Source organism: Channa argus, chromosome 3 (genome assembly GCF_033026475.1).
Source record: "Channa argus isolate prfri chromosome 3, Channa argus male v1.0, whole genome shotgun sequence".
NCBI classification, from domain to species: Eukaryota; Metazoa; Chordata; class Actinopteri; order Anabantiformes; family Channidae; genus Channa; species Channa argus.
The window spans coordinates 1,275,103-1,291,360 of NC_090199.1; the positions used below are offsets into that span (position 1 = coordinate 1,275,103).

At 42.2% G+C, this 16,258-nt stretch overlaps 2 protein-coding genes across 3 annotated transcripts; both read left to right on the plus strand.

Moving 5' to 3' along the window:
* The first annotated feature begins 3,317 nt into the window (after positions 1–3,317).
* Positions 3,318–5,361, plus strand: LOC137124228 (E3 ubiquitin-protein ligase TRIM21-like). Its single transcript, XM_067498997.1, has 2 exons — positions 3,318–3,489; positions 3,704–5,361. The coding sequence occupies exon 2, from the start codon at positions 3,713–3,715 to the stop codon at positions 5,354–5,356; it is 1,644 nt and encodes a 547-aa protein (XP_067355098.1). The 5' UTR covers positions 3,318–3,489; positions 3,704–3,712; the 3' UTR covers positions 5,357–5,361.
* A 603-nt stretch (positions 5,362–5,964) lies between these two features.
* Positions 5,965–15,799, plus strand: gtpbp2b (GTP binding protein 2b). 2 transcript variants are annotated; one of them, XM_067498996.1, is made up of 12 exons: positions 5,965–6,313; positions 7,738–7,764; positions 9,013–9,197; positions 9,422–9,533; positions 9,609–9,806; positions 10,700–10,874; positions 11,326–11,545; positions 11,692–11,827; positions 11,945–12,003; positions 12,158–12,329; positions 12,722–12,770; positions 13,252–13,390. In XM_067498996.1, the coding sequence occupies exons 1-11, from the start codon at positions 6,140–6,142 to the stop codon at positions 12,737–12,739; spliced, it is 1,476 nt and encodes a 491-aa protein (XP_067355097.1). In that variant the 5' UTR covers positions 5,965–6,139; the 3' UTR covers positions 12,740–12,770; positions 13,252–13,390. The 2 variants fall into 2 exon arrangements, with proteins under 2 accessions (XP_067355097.1, XP_067355096.1); XM_067498995.1 differs by lacking the exon at positions 12,722–12,770 and adding an exon at positions 13,505–15,799 and having other exon boundaries at positions 5,970–6,313; positions 13,252–13,416.
* The last annotated feature ends 459 nt before the right edge of the window (positions 15,800–16,258 follow it).

Consider the following 16,258-nt stretch of genomic DNA (forward strand, 5'->3'; position numbering starts at 1 on the left):
TATTTTACTGTATCTTAAATAACGTTTAGAATTCTGAATAAACATAAACACTTTGTGTGCAGTTTACCAAATCCAGCTTAAGGTGAACTGTCACAGTCCGGGTTCTTGGACTTCAAGTTTTCTTTAGTTTACTTCCTTCTCCTGGCTTTTATTTTGTAGTTTCTCAGTCCCACTTCCTGATTAGTTTCTTTGGCTTCTTTCTCCTTGTTAACCCTGACTGTTTTCACCTGTGCCCCCTTGTATTTATATCAAGCTCTCTCACTGTTTCCTGGCAGAGGGACTGTCCTGTCCTCATCTCTGAATGTTTCTATGGACAGTCGGTGCCTTTGGACTTTGCTCTCCCTGTTGCGTGTTGTCTCAGTGCTCAGGCTGACCCCCACGATTGGACTCTGTCCCCTTATGTTTTGGTCTGAGGTTTGGTTTTGTCCTCTGTAATCGCAGCATGTCGAGGTATTTATTTGTCCCCTTCTGTCAGTCTGCGCTTTATGTTTAGTGTGTTCGTTTGCTTTTCCCTGTTTGCTCCCACTTAGTTACTTAGTTAGTTCCCTCGCTTCCTTGGCGCAGTTATAATTCAGTTAATCTTCTCTCTCCAGCGTGTTTAAGTTCATGTTCTGTTTTTCTTTGTTTAGTTCTTCCTACGTGTGTTTTCCTGCCGTCCTCCTTCACATTCAAACCTCCCCTCGCTGTCTCCTCTTTTGGGTCATAATTATAAAATTAAATACTCTCTGGTAGTGTGACATGAGCGCGTCATAAAAGGCAATTGACCTTAACTACAAATCCATAAATCACAATTATTAAGTAAAACAGGAAGTGTCCTTAAAATCCCAGTTTACTGCTTAGTGAGGAATTGATAACTAAATCGTTAAAGACATGAAGACAAAGGACACAGCTGTCTGTATGTAGTTTTTTATGACAGGGATATGGCTTCAGACATGTGAAAAACCATGTACGTGACGTGTTGATGTTTGGAACCATGGGTAACTACTTTAAATGTTAATGTATATTGACTGTTAGAGGTTAACTCAGGTCTTGCGTAGAATCAAGGCCAATGTGTTGATCATGACATGACGGATATGGAATTGATTAATGTGCTAAAATGTTTGTGTATTAAATGTATGTATCATGCGAAATCAATGTGTTAAACTGGCTGAATGAGACTGTAGCGAGTGCTAGAAGGGAATAAAACCAAATGTCAACCTGAAATAAAACCCAGCAACACATCCAGTTGTTATAGAAAAGTTTACCACATAAAAGGCTTAGTGACTTGTTGCTGGGCTGAGGAAAGTTAGGGACTTTCCAACAATGGCCCTGCACAAAAGTGTGAAACCTTTTAGCTTGACAGACGAAGGCAGATATGATGCAGTTAACTGGCACCAGAAAATTGCAAAGTAAATATAAATGTCTGTAAGGATTAGAGTGTTTTTCCTAGCTACACCTTTCATTATACAGGTTAGGTCCCATTACAAATATTTAATCTGACAATCATCATGAAGGACAAAATCATTTAATCACTGAAATGTAGGTTTTAGAACTGACAACTGAACAACTGAGCTGAATATGTGGATTTTTAATAAAAGTTGAGCCGGCACATGAGCAAAAATGACTTAAGATGGCTTCAGTTCTGGGGAGCTATTATGTCATCCATGTGGAGACAGGGAATTATGCATTTTAATAATTTCCCTGTTTTTGTGCAAGCTGATCAATGAACTCACAGTTCAGAAACAAAATGTGTATAAAGTTTCTCCAGTGATTAAACGTTTTAAAATATATTTAATTATAATCATCTATGAAAAGGAAGGAGGAAACAAAACCTCTGCGATTTATTGATGCCAGTGTATCAGACACGTCACATCAAACCACACGATGTCTAATTATTTTTAGATGCAAAAGTTTGCAATCCTGCCAGAGGCTGGACAAAGCTGGACTGAAACACAGCCCAGAGGCACTGATCCTAGCAGCACAGGAGCAGGCTCTAAGTACAAGATCAACAGAGGCCCAGGTCTACAATACTAGGCAGGATTCCAGGTGCAGGCTGTGCAAAGATGCCCCTGAGACAATCCAGCACAGAACAGCAGGGTGCAAGATGCTACTAGGCAGGAGATACATGGAACAACATAACCACGGGGCAGAGAATGATACAGACTGACAAAGTGGTAATGGCCAACTAACCCGACATAGTAGTTGTGGACAAACCGAAGAAAAAGGCTGTGGGGGTAGAAGTAGTCATTCCAAGTGATACCAACATCAGGAAGAAGAGGAGCCTGGAGAAGCCTCGGTAGCCCAGTGTTTCCTTTACTGTGTCCACCATCACTTGTTTGTTTAATGGGTGTGTTAACAAAGGCTTAAAAAATCAGGACTGTGTTTTATTTGGTTAGAAGAATTGTTTCTTAATATGACTTTGCTGAAGATCAGATCACATTTCATGATGAATTCATTCAAAATTGCAGGAAATTGCAAATACTGCTATTAATTTTTCTTGTGACTGTATGTCTGGAGATTATTATAATTGGTGATTTTTACTGCCACATGTATAAAAGCAAATGTGTTAGTTTTCAAATTCAAACATATCACATCTTTTATTCCCATTTGTTGGTTAAATGACCAAACCAAGCAACCAAACACTCTGGTGTTGTGTTTCAGACCAGGGCCAGCTGGAGTCTAAGTCTGCTTCCTAAATATGAGGGTCTTTAAAAAGCAGGCCGATACACAAATCAGAAAACAGAAAAAGTTCTGAATACACAAATCAAAAAGTGCAGTTGATAAATGATGTGGCTGGTCCCCGGGAGTAGTCGGAACTGGTCTGAGCTGTGCACAGTCCCTTAAACCCTTTATAGGGCCCCCCTGGTGTGGAGATTCAACCCCTTTAAAAAATACTTGACACTATCTTAAATACTTGACATTATCTTAAAATGAAACTGTGTACAAAGACGCCAAAACTGCAATTAAGTGCAAAGTTCTCTTGTGTAAAGAAATGACACCCAGCCCTGATATTAGTGAACACTCACTCGCTGAATCCCCAGCCAACACCCAGCTGCTGTTGGACAGAAGAACGATTTCCTCACACACCTTAACCGACTTTCCAGCGTTGGCGCAATCTGACTCGGTGCTTTTACTTTGAAAATCACGAACTTCCTTTTTTTTTTTTTTTTTTTTTTTTGCATAGAGCGAATAAAAAAAATAACCATAGCGCCATAGATCGCGTATTTCTGTGCAAACTCACTCTTTAGAAACAAAATCCCTAGAATATTTAACTAATTTTGTGTTAAATATAATGAAGTTTAATCATGTTTGAAACGGAAGGAGGAAACAAAAAGCAGCAGGAAAAGGTGGAGCCACATTTGAAACGGAAGATATTCATCGGCACGTTTCTCTAAGAGTGTTTGTCAAAGTCCCCGCAGAGCTGGAGTTCAGATAAATCTCTGTGTTTCTGTTTAAAGGACATTTATATCAAGTTCAAGTGTTTTTTCACAACGTCTGATTCAAACACTGGTGAGTAAAGCTGATATATTTACTGTGTTTCAGCAAACAACACTAAGACTAAACTCAGCTGCAGGGTTTTTATTTCATTTAGAATTAAGTGCAGTTTAACCCAATTAAAATCTACATTTAGACTGTATTCTTTCCATGTTAGCAGTATTCAAATACAATAAATAAAAATTTACTTGAAAAAAAATCTTATTCATAGTTTCACTTTCAATTCCAGTGTGTAGACATGTCTGCTGCCAGCTGTCTGAGATCCGAAGACCAGTTTCTGTGCTCCATCTGTCTGGATGTGTACACTGATCCAGTCTCCACCCCGTGTGGACACAACTTCTGCAAAAACTGCATCACTCAGCACTGGGATATTAATGACAGGTGTCAGTGTCCAATGTGTAACAAGGTTTTTGGCACTAGACCAGAGTTAGACATCAACACCTTCATCTCTGAGATGGTTTCTCAGTTCAGACATGAAGCTGAACTGAAAAGAAGCAGCAGCTCAGAGCAACAAGTTGTCAAACCAGGAAAAGTTACCTGTGACGTCTGCACTGGAACCAAACTGAAGGCCCTGAAGTCCTGCCTGGTGTGTCTGGTCTCCTACTGTGAGACTCACCTGGAACCTCATCTGACAGTTTCAGGTCTGAAAAGACATCAGCTGATGGACCCTGTGAAGAACCTGGAAGTCAGGATGTGTAGGGAGCACGATAAACCTCTGGAGCTGTTCTGTAAGACCGACCACACATGTGTCTGCATGCTCTGCTCTGTTTTAGACCACAAGACACATGAGTTTGTTCCTCTGAAAGAAGAATATGAAGGAAAGAAGGCAGAGCTGGAGAAGACAGAGGCTGAAATTCAGCAGATGATCCAGAAGAGACGAATGAAGATTCAGGAGATCAAACGCTCAGTCAGGATCAGTAAAGAAGGTGCAGACAGAGAGACAGCAGAAGGGGTTCAGGTCTTCACTGCTCTGAAGGAGTCTGTTGAGAGAGGCCTGAACCAGCTCATACAGGAGATCGAAGACAAACACAAAACTACAGAGAAACAGGCTGAAGATTCCATCAAAGAGCTGGAACAGGAAATCTCTGATCTGATGAAGAGAAGCTCTGAGGTGGAGCAGCTCTCACGCTCTGAAGACCACCTCCACCTCCTCCAAAGCTTCCAGTCCCTGGAAGCTGCTCCACCCACCAAGAACTGGACACATGTTAGAGTCCATCCTTCATCATATGAGGGGTCTGTGGTGAGAGCTGTGAGTCAGCTGGAGGAGATGCTCAGTAAAGAGATGGAGAAACGGGTTAAAACTAGAAGAGACCTTACAAGGGTCCAGCAGTCTGCAGTGGAAGTGACTCTTGATCCTGATACAGCAAATCCTGAACTCATCCTGTCTGATGATGGGAAACAAGCACATCACAGTGATGCGAAGAAGAACCTCCCAGACAACCCAGAGAGATTTTCTAATTATGTTTTTGTTTTAGGAAAACAGAGTTTCTCTTCAGGCAGATTTTACTTTGAGGTTCAGGTTAAAGGAAAAACTAAGTGGACTTTAGGAGTAGCCAGAGAGTCCATCAGAAGAAAGGGACTAATCACATTGAGACCACACAATGGTTTCTGGACTATATGGTTGAGAAATGAAAAGTACAAAGCTCTTTACGGCCCTTCAGTCCTTCTCTCCCTGAAGTCTCAGCCTGAGAAAGTGGGGGTGTTTGTGGATTATGAGGAGGGTCTGGTCTCCTTCTATGACGTAGATGCTGCAGCTCTGATCTACTCCTTTACTGGCTGCTCCTTCACTGAGAAACTCTACCCATACTTCTGTCCTGGTCCTAATGATGGTGGTAAAAACTCGGCACCTCTGATCATCTGTCCAGTCAATAACACTGCCTGATGTGAGGCATTTATCCATCCTATGAGCCTTTCCCACATGTCTTATTGTTTAATAAGTTTCAGTCAAAGCATGTAAGCGTGAGTGTGAAAAAATGTAATTGTAAAAGGAAAAAACTGATGTATCGCAGTGCAACAACATAGACAAGAGTTTCCTGAATAAGGACACTTTAATCAGCTGTTGGAAGTATACCAGGAAATTAAAATGTCTACTCTGGACTAGGGGTTCTGTGATGTAACCTTTTACTCACCTTGATATTTTGAAAAAAGGAAACACTAACAACATGTTGTGAAATAATAATTTCTATTGGCCACAATAATCATGGAGTGAAAATTTGATATCATGACTTCCATGGTGTTTGATTGCCAAAATATGAATTAGTGGGTAATGTTTTTTAAGCAGATGGTTTGAGCAGCCACTGCTTTTCTTTTTACTACTGTATTTATCATAGAATAATTGCAATTACAGATTTTAAACGTGCAAAACCTGCAGCGTGTTTATCTTTAGATTTCCTAAGAGAATTTTGTTTATTTTGAAGTTTCACTCAGTTTCCTGTTTGCTGCTAAATTATTTTGAAGGTCATAGCCGGAAGCTGAATGGCCGTTAGCGGCTCAGACTTAACCGTGTTGATGCTGAGGAGAGAGCATCCTCCGCCGCGGGTCTTAACCTCGGCAGGCTGCGTGTCTCCGTAGATGTGATGGTCATTGTTTTTGTACATCCCCGTGAGTTCACACTGCTCCCGGTAATCTCCCGTCTCAGGCTGCCGCTGACCCCGCGAGCTCGGCGATGGTGGATTTGCTCGAAAGCAGTGGAGTGTCACCCGGGCTCAGCAGACACGGTAATAACGGGAAGAAGACGTCGAAAAAGTCGCGAACGAGAAGAGGCAAACGGGGCAGGAGAAGGAGGAACAAAAAGAACAACAGGAACAACAAGACTCCGCCACCGTTTCTCCCACCGGAGGTAGCTTCCGTCCGGATTAACGGGACGCCCGTCAGCCTGCTAGCTAGCTAAAGTGTAACGTTAGCTTAGCTAGTGTCAGGCTAAGTGTAACAACACCGATACAATGTGTACAACATGCTGCAACACGCGCTTCTGAGGAAGCAGATATGAGAGCATCTGCTAACAAACTGCCCTGAAATAAAGGAACGTTAAATTCACTTTATTTATATGGTTAAGGCAGAAAAGCTAAAGGTTCAGTTAATGTCGTTTTTATAAAAAAAATCTAAATAATTCGGCTTCTGCTCTAGAATCCGCGTTATGAAACATCTTTAACTGCTTTGCTGGCTTTGATGGAGGAAATGTGGGATTATTGTGCATAAAGATGTACGCAGATGGTGTCAAATTACCTGTATAGATAGAGAAAATGCTCAAAGACGACTATGACATCTTAAACGCTCAGCAACCTCACTCCCAATATTCCAAGAACTCTATCATACCTTCATATGCACGTAAATCTATTATTGAAATATAAAAACACTTTCTTTCACGTGCATCTCATGAAATGTTAAACCTTTTTCTGACAGGACTTTGATGTTTTCTCCTTGATTTAGATTGTTGCTGCCTTGTACCTCACTTGTAAGTCGCTTTGGATGAAAGCGTCTGCTAAATGACTAAATGGAAATGATTTTAAATTCAAAGATTTTAAATTTCAGTAGTTTATGAAGTTATGTTGAAAACGTGTCTATCAGTATAGTTAGTACAAGAGACAATGGCCTAAAATAGGAAACAAATAGCTACAATTGAATGTGTGACTAACTGTAGTTGATGGTTTGTAAAATGAAACACACGTAACCTAATCAACAGTGTAGTTTTTACATTTTTACATCAGCCAATAATGTTTTTATATTTTGTTAGGTTACAAACTCATTTAAAACTTCATTAATCCATCAGTGAAATCACTTGAATCTTAAGAGCCATCATTTCCAGCCACATGTCGTCATTTTGTCATTCACACCAGTTCATCTTCTAGTTTTGTTGGATCTAGTTTATAGATAAACCAAATATATTTCTGGTAACTCTAAAAGTATAACAGCTTGTTCTGTCAATTCCATATTTTATGCATGAGACACATGAGAATACATATAAAAGTAATATATCCATTTCATCCATTTAATTAGAGCTGCATTAATTAGTCGATTATTTAAAGTATAGTTTTGGTAATGTCTAAGTAAAACTGGTAGTTCTAGCTTCTTAAATGTGAGGACTTGATGCTAAACTGCTGAACTGGAAACGCTGTTTCTCTATGAAGCTGCGTTTGTGAACAGGGAATGTTATCAAGTGTCAAAAAAACATTTCACAACCTGTTACCTGTCCAAATACTTTAGGTTGGTATTTCTTGACATATTTGTCAGCTGACCTCCTGCTCTCCTGTGTCTTGTTTCCAGGCTGAAGAAGGAAACATTGAATATAAGGTAACAATTTCTCACTTAAATATAAACTACAGAGCGTTAGATGAAATAATAAAATGTTTATGTTATGATCTTATTAAGTTGTCTTTAATATTGGGCAGCACAATGGTGCAGGGGCAATTTCTGCTGCCTCACAGCTACAAGGTCCATCGTCTGATGGGGACGTTTGTGTTTGGAGTTTATATGTTTTCCCAATGCTTTGCCTGTGATTCCTCCACGTGCTCTGGTTCCCTCCCACAGTCCAAAGACGTGCAAAGGCCTCATCTGTATGATTCATATGAAAACCTTAAATTAAAACAATGAATTTTGCAGCTGTTTTGTTAACTGACTAATCATTTTAGTAATTTGGTAAGAAAAAAAAAACAATTGCTAGTTTTACTGCGTTATATAGTTGTATTCAGCAGTAAACTGAATATTAGTATGTTTGGGTTTATGGGGACACTCTCACATGTAACATGGTAAAAATGGGAAAAATCAGCAAACTATTGGAGCAAATCTTGTTCATTACAGCTCTGGTATTTCAATTTTATACTGATAAAAAAGTGATAGACTTTCCTCTAAGTTTGTTCTCCTTTATAAGCCTCATTAGTGTCATATTTAATGTAGTGAACCCTGTTTTTCCTGTCACCACTTTAGCTTCATGTTAAACACTAACCGAGCACTAAGGGTCTTGGTGACCTCACCCAACATTTTAACAGTTGACTATATCAGTGGAAATCTGCACCAAGCCCTTTCAGTATTACAGTGGATCAAAGGTTTTTCAGTGTGTCTGCACAGACAGTAGGGTTCTTAATTACTGGGGATCCTTGTGTTACCCAACATGTTGATATTGTGGCCTTTTATCTTGATGTTAATTAATCGTTTCTTAGTTTTGTAAATGATAGTTTCAGAATATTACAGTGAATTTACAGCTGATCACTGAAGAGTTTTGAAACATCCGATATAGAACGTGCAGTATTTATTTTTGAGCATAGAGTTTTATATGTACTGAGCATTTACACTCAGTACTAGACTTTCTAGACTACAACAAAAATATTTATATTGACAGTTAGTGTTAGTGCATATTCCTGGTTATGTTTAATAGTTGGAGTAATTTGATTCTTTATCTAGCTAGAAAAACTGTAATACCACACTGAAAGTACTAATGCTGTATTACAAATGGTATTTTCCTGTGATATTTAAACGTGTGGGTCCTGCCCTGTGGTTACTTACCTGCTGTATCATCGTTGATCTCTGTCTGCTGCTGTCTAGCTAAAGCTGGTCAACCCCACCCAGTATCGCTTTGAGCACCTGGCCACACAGCTGAAGTGGCGTCTGCAGGAGGGACGCGGCGAGGCCGTCTACCAGATCGGCGTGGAGGACAATGGCCTGCTGGTCGGATTGACCGAGGCTGACATGAAGGCCTCACTGAAGACCCTGAAGAGGATGGCAGAGAAGTAGGTCAACTTATACGGGTCTGAAGAGTCCTGAAAGGTTTACTGTAGGTTAAAGGGTTTGAAGAAAACCAACTGTGTTGTGTTGTCTGCAGTCATTTGTCTGATCGGGTTTTGTTTGTCTGAACTGTATTTTACCATTATTTTCATGAACAGCCACCTTTACAGGGGAACAACAACACAACAAACACTTATAACGGCTCTAACCCTCTTGTCCCTGTTCTCAGAGTTGGGGCTGACATCACTCTCCTCCGGGAGAGGGAGGTGGACTATGACTTAGATAGAAGCACTCGGAAAATCGCAGAAGTCCTTGTCCGAAAAGTTCCTGATGATCAACAGGTGAGATTTTGTGTTACAGATACCTCCCACCTTTTATTTCCACACCTTTAAACACGAGATCCTTCTCCGGGACAGTTCCTGGACCTGCGGGTGGCGGTGCTGGGGAACGTGGACTCGGGGAAGTCGACCCTGCTGGGTGTCCTGACGCAGGGAGAGCTGGACAATGGCCGAGGCCGAGCACGGCTCAACCTCTTTAGACACCTGCATGAGATCCAGACCGGACGTACGTCCAGCATCAGTTTTGAAATCCTGGGCTTCAACAGCAAAGGAGAGGTGAGCACACTGTCTCTGGGAGGAGTTAGAGAGTGTTACACAGGGATGACCTCAAACCATCGACAATTAGGCCGGAGCAGCCTGGTTCCAATTGTTTTGGTCTAAATCTGTTCATAAACATTTCAAACTAAGTTTGCCTTTATTCGATCTGTAGGAGGAGACAACACTACTCCTTCCTTCCTCATATACAGTAACATGACTACAGCTTCTGCATCATTATGGTCATGGTTCTTGTGTAAAATTATGCTGTAATAGTTAAGGGTTAATATATTAAGTTTTATTCCATTTGATCTGGTCTCATCTGGTGTCTGAAAGTCTAAAATTGTATAAATCTACAAGATTTTAAATAGAGTGTAGTTAGATATGTTACTTTAAGTGATGGAGTCGTTCTCCCCTTGTCTGCGTAGGTTTCATCCCTCAGTCCAAAAACATGTGCGTTAGGTTCATTGGTGACTCAAAAATTGCCTGTAGGTGAGACTGTGAATGGTTGTAGGTCTGTGTATGTCTCTCTGTGGCCCTGAGATAGACTGGCGACCTGTCCAGGGAGAATCCCACCTCTCTCTCTTCTGACCCAGATAGGATCAGCGGTGACACATATTTGTGTGCATGTCCTTGTTTTTCAGTGAGATGTAATGTGTTTGTCTAACTGGCAAATATACTGTGGTCAGACAATCTGTGGTTCTCATTGTAATGACCCCTGAGGACAAAACCTTTCTACACTCATAAGAAATATCACAATCTAATCCCCTCACCAGAGGTTGAACTCGTATGACACTTAGGTAGATACAAAGATACTTTATTGTCATTGAAAGGATGGACAAGGATAATTACACTCTCAGGATAAAGATAAACCATCAGTGTGTCGTGTGTGTTCTGTCTGTGGCAACGTGCAGGTTGTGAACTACAGTGAGTCTCGCACAGCTGAGGAGATCTGTGAGAGTTCCTCTAAGATGATCACCTTCATTGACCTGGCTGGACACCACAAGTACCTAAAGACCACCATCTTCGGTCTCACGAGCTACTGCCCCGACTTCGCCATGCTGGTGGTGAGCGCCAACACGGGCATCGGTGAGCGGCAACCACGTCACCTACAGGAAGCAACTATCTGTGTTTACATTCACTCTGGCTACAGGACATAGAGACACAGTGTTTTCAATTGTGATCTAGTGAAATCAAATTAATGAAGGTACGATGTCCATCACATGTTCCCAGAGCCAGAGAAGTACGTTCATTCATTATTTGCATTAATTTAATGTATTGTCCGTTTGATTGCGATGCAGCATTTCCCATAAAGGTGTAGCTTTACCTCTAATGTATTCACAGATGATTTCTCCTGTCAGTGGTCATAAAAACACCACTTTAAAACCACCACTAGAGGTCAGAGCTGGTTTATTACAAGAACTAAACGTTTTGTTTGAAGTGTTTAACTTATGTCATTCTCTTCATACCACTTCATTTTGCAGCATGGAAACTTTATTTTGAAATGTCAGGATGTTGAGTTTTCCTCTGCTCCATCCAGCCGGCACAACCCGGGAGCACCTGGGCCTGGCCATGGCACTGAAAGTTCCCATCTTCATTGTGGTCAGTAAAGTGGACCTGTGCTCCCGCGGCACAGTGGAGCGGACCGTCCGTCAGCTGGAGCGGGTCCTAAAGCAACCAGGCTGCAACAAGGTTCCGATGGTGGTGTCCAACCCTGACGACGCAGTGACGGCAGCGCAGCAGTTCACTCAGTCCACATGGTGAGTAAAAATACTACTACTACTACTGCAATGCACTCATTCCATGCAGTGGGTCAAATCACTACTGATGCTGCTACTACTGCAGCAGTTTATTTACTCCATGTGATACGTAACATACAAAACCAACTTCCTGTGCGTGTGTGCAGTGTGACGCCCATCTTCACCTTGTCCAGTGTGTCTGGAGAGAATCTGGACCTCCTAAAGGTTTTCCTGAACATCCTCCCTCCACTGAGTAACAGCAAGGAGCAGGAGGAGCTGATGCAGCAGCTCACAGAGTTCCAGGTATGGACACACACACACACACACACACACACACACACACACACAGAGTCTAATGATCTGGCTGACCTGACATAAGTGTGTTGTCAAACAGTGTTTCCATCGTGTGTGTGTTTGCAGGTGGATGAGATTTACTCAGTTCCTGATGTTGGGACTGTGGTGGGAGGGACTCTGTACAGGTGAGAGAAAAAAAACACAATTTTGCAGAAGCATAATTATTATTGAGGCATTAAGGCCTCAGAAGGCATCAACCAGTGGCTCCACTTCTTCATCTTTATTTGGATTATTGGAGTCATGCAGTAATTCATATAACAACATGAAAACACATTTCAGCGGCGTGTGCAGGGAGGGCGAGCGGCTGGTGGTCGGGCCGACAGATGAGGGTCGTTTCCTGCGTTTGAAGGTGGGCAGCATCCAGAGGAATCGCTCGGCCTGCAGGGTCCTCAGAGCCGGACAGGCTGCCACGCTGGCTCTGGGAAACTTTGACCGCTCGCTGCTGCGCAAGGTCAGAGGTCACATGATGACACTGTGTGATGGAGTTTTCTTTAAGGCACCTTTTGCTTAGAAGACAGATCAGGTCCTGTTGTCCTGCTTTTTGTGCAAAACCTGGGAACTAATGTTTGAAACTGACTCCAAAAACTGGATGAAACCAGGCTGTAAATGTTTCCTCCCTTCTGTGTTTCTGGGATGAAATAATTTGCTGCCATAACTTGCAGTCAGAACACTTTGTTTTTACAAATGTAAAGTAAATGTATGAAGAGTGAGCAGCTCTTTGACCGCTGATGAAATGCAGTGGCGTCTTTAGATAAATAAGTCTGAGATGTTCTTATGAGGCCACCCTGCTAAAACATACTCTGCTTGGTAACATGACCTCACTTTTTCTTTCCTCCCACAAAGGTAAAGAGCCAAGAATAGCAAAGCTGTCTCAACATCCTTCATCTATAAGGTTTTACTTTTTTCACAATGACCTCACCTACTGTAGCATTTAGTTTTGTTATCGTTGTCTTTACATGCACATCTGTAATCTAGATTTGTGTTTTCTTCAGGGTTCTCCTGCAGAACTCTGACTTCTCTGCCATGTTTACACACAACATGGTGTCTGATATGCTTTTCACTAAGGTGTATGTGCAGAATAGAAATGTGCAGACAGAAAAAAGAGGAGGATGAAAGGATCCTCATGTCTCCTACTGGAACTGAAGCTAACACACAAACCTAAAAAGGTCCTATTCCACCACATATTTGCTTTACTCAGACAGTCTGAGGTTTCTCTGCTGCTGCATTACCGGTTACTGCAGAGCAGGTAAAACCTATTAGTGAGCGATTCCTCAGTGAGAAGCTGATGGGTCTGTTTCCACCAGGCTGCTTTTCGAGCAGAGCGATGCTGATGTCAGTATGAGATGACAGTGACGTGTGATTGGCCGTTGCAGGGCATGGTGATGGTCAGTCCCAAGATGAACCCGACCATCTGCTGTCAGTTTGAAGCCGCCATTGTCCTGCTCTTCCACGCTAAGACTTTCCGCCGGGGGTCACAGGTCACCGTGCATGTGGGCAACGTCAGGCAGACGGCCACTGTGGAGTGCCTTCATGGGAAGGTGGGTTTGTAGATTCTGTAATGTCTCGGATCAGTTCTCCAGCTGTGGATACATCATGTGACTCTCTGTCCTCTCTCTGCTGCTGCAGGACGAGCTGCGGACCGGCGAGAGAGCCGTGGTCCGATTCCGCTTCATCAAACACCCCGAGTACCTGCGACTGGGCGCCAAGCTTCTCTTCAGAGAGGGCGTCACCAAGGGCATCGGCCACGTCACGCGCCTGCTCCCACCCTCTCAGAACCAGGACCAGAACCAGAACCATGACCAGAACCTGCAAGAGCCTTAAAGGCCAATAGCAATTGAGCTTCTCCTCCATGTTAATCCTTTACTCCTGGATCTTAAGCTCTTTCCATCATCATCGTCTTCATCCTTATCATCTTCCTCCCAGCAGACATTCGTGTCTTGAGTTAAAGCTGGCTGACCTCAGTTAATCGGATGTTGGGCCACAGACTGAGGCCAAGGAGCTGCTTTTTATCAGAGCATCTGTCACAAGAAGGCAGCGGGATTATTGTTCCAGAGGGTTTGAGGACTGGTTTGAAAGTGGCTTCCTGCTGGCTCCTCTGAGATGTAACGCTGGTTCTCAGCTGGACGGGAGAACTGACCTCTCCCAGACTTAGGTGGATTTATTGATTCTTCATTTTTGTGGAGAATCTGTTCATCCTGTCAAACCCTTAGGACCATGATGGGGGTTTGGAATATTTCAGCCCATTGAAGGCAAGAAGCTAATTTTCCGTTGAGCACTGAAAGTGTCAAGGGTCCTTTTTTGGATTGTGCGCACAGACAGGTGACATGTGCTCCGATCAAAACTCCATTACTGCAGGAGTAGGAACTGGAGCAAGTTGTTGTTACTGCAGTCAGTTAGGGAGCAGTGTTAGCAGCAGGCTACAGTAGCAGCTGTGTTGTGGTTATTTGTTGCCTACACATCTTAAAATAATTCCCCAAATCCAAAGTCGTCTCATTGCAGAACTGAATCAGATTCTTTCTTTTAGCTTTTAGCCCATAAATGGCTTTAACATATCCTGAAATAAACGTCTCTTTAGCCACGAGTCCTGTGATGTCATTTGAGTTTGAGCTATTGATTAGGAGACCTGGGTTAGTCTGCACCTCGAGGAAAGAAAAAGATCCTATAGGCCACTTCGTATCAAGTTGTTTGCTCACGTGATCAACACGAGGATGCAAAAAGACGAATCCCAGATTAAAGGGCGACTTCACCAATTTCAAACTCGATTCCTGTAGTTCTAATGTCGGGAAAACACGTTTATACATCGTCACAGTTTGATGGTAATAGTGGTAACAATAATAATCCTCTAAGCTGTGTCACGTGATCTGATGATGTGCAATTGTGCTCATCTGTTCTAAAAAGATACAGCCTGGTTTACGGCCAGTTAACCTTTTGTCCAGATAGCGACCGACCGAGCCAGCTAACTTTCTAACTGCCGTTCAGAAAGTGGGCTGCTTGTCGCCCGCTGCCACATTCGTTTACTTACTGTGTGTAGACTAATAATTGCAGAGCACAAGTTACTGATTTGTGTGCACTAGCTACAAAATGTATTCTTGACACCTCCAGGCTCCTCACATACCACAAGAAATACAATGCTTTTTTTACTATTTGGGCCAAGAAGTAGAAACTACCTTTTCCTGACACACCAGCCCATCGTGTTTTGCACTTTATCCAGCTTTTACGTTAAATAAGGAGCACGAAGAAGCACTTTCCCACTTCAGAAATGGAAAAGCAGTGCTGAAGGTTGATGTTTTGTGGAACTAATGGATGAAATGCTGCATCATTATGTAAATGTTTTTTTGGGGGGGAAAGAAACACTTCTTCATGTTTATGGAGGTTTTCCACATTTTCCAGCCTTCAGTTTATCGATTGTGTGTTCAGCCCTTAAACCGTTGAGATCTGCACATTAATTATCTGCATTTATTAATAACTGACATATTTGGGTCATTTCCAGTTTGCTCTGAATATCTGTTCATGTTTAGTGGCGATATAAACATTTTGTAGGGTTGATGTACCAGGCAGCTTTTTGCTCCCAACATAACCTGCATGCTCTTTGACTGGCAGATGAAACTACTACTCGTTTAAAATCTGTGTCCAGTGACGTGTTGAACCCGTTTTTAACATTAACTCACTGAGGTTCTGTGCAATTGTAAACCCAAGTATCGAATGTACTTTCCATGGATCCTGTGTAGCATTTGAATTTGCCTACTGTTGACTTTGCACTTTGAGTCCTGATTCTGCATGTGTTTGTTGCCGAGCGGCGACCGCTGATTCTGCAGTACGTGGAAGACGTGGACGTCACAGTGTGAGACAGCTGAAAGATGAGAGTTTACAGATTTTCCTGGCCGTCCCACTAGCTAATAAACCATTACTGTGAAAATGAAACCGCGTGTCTGAGGTCCCTCTGATTTTAGGTCTCTAAGATGTGAGCTGGGAATTTATTTTGGAAAATCAGCCTTTACTGACAAGAAGATGGATATTTCATCTGCAGATGAGCTCAAAGACTAAAAGTGGGGGAAGCATTTAGCTTGTTCGACCAGGCCGGTGAGAAAACACATTAAAACCTTAGTCTGGTTCCCATGTCCACACTGAAACGGGTTTTGCTTGTTTGTGTCTTCATACTGACCATTAAAAGCTGTTCGTCGTCAGTGATCATATGGACAAACTTTAAATATTGGGAACCAACCTTTAAATTAAGAAGCTACTTGTAAATAAGGATCATTTTAAAATCAAGAACAGGCCAAAACGGGAACTATTTATTTTGTCTGTCCAGCTAATGCTCATGTTGCTAATGGGGACAGATTTTGTGTTGCAGAAATAATTTCTTTAGAACAAAAGTCCAGG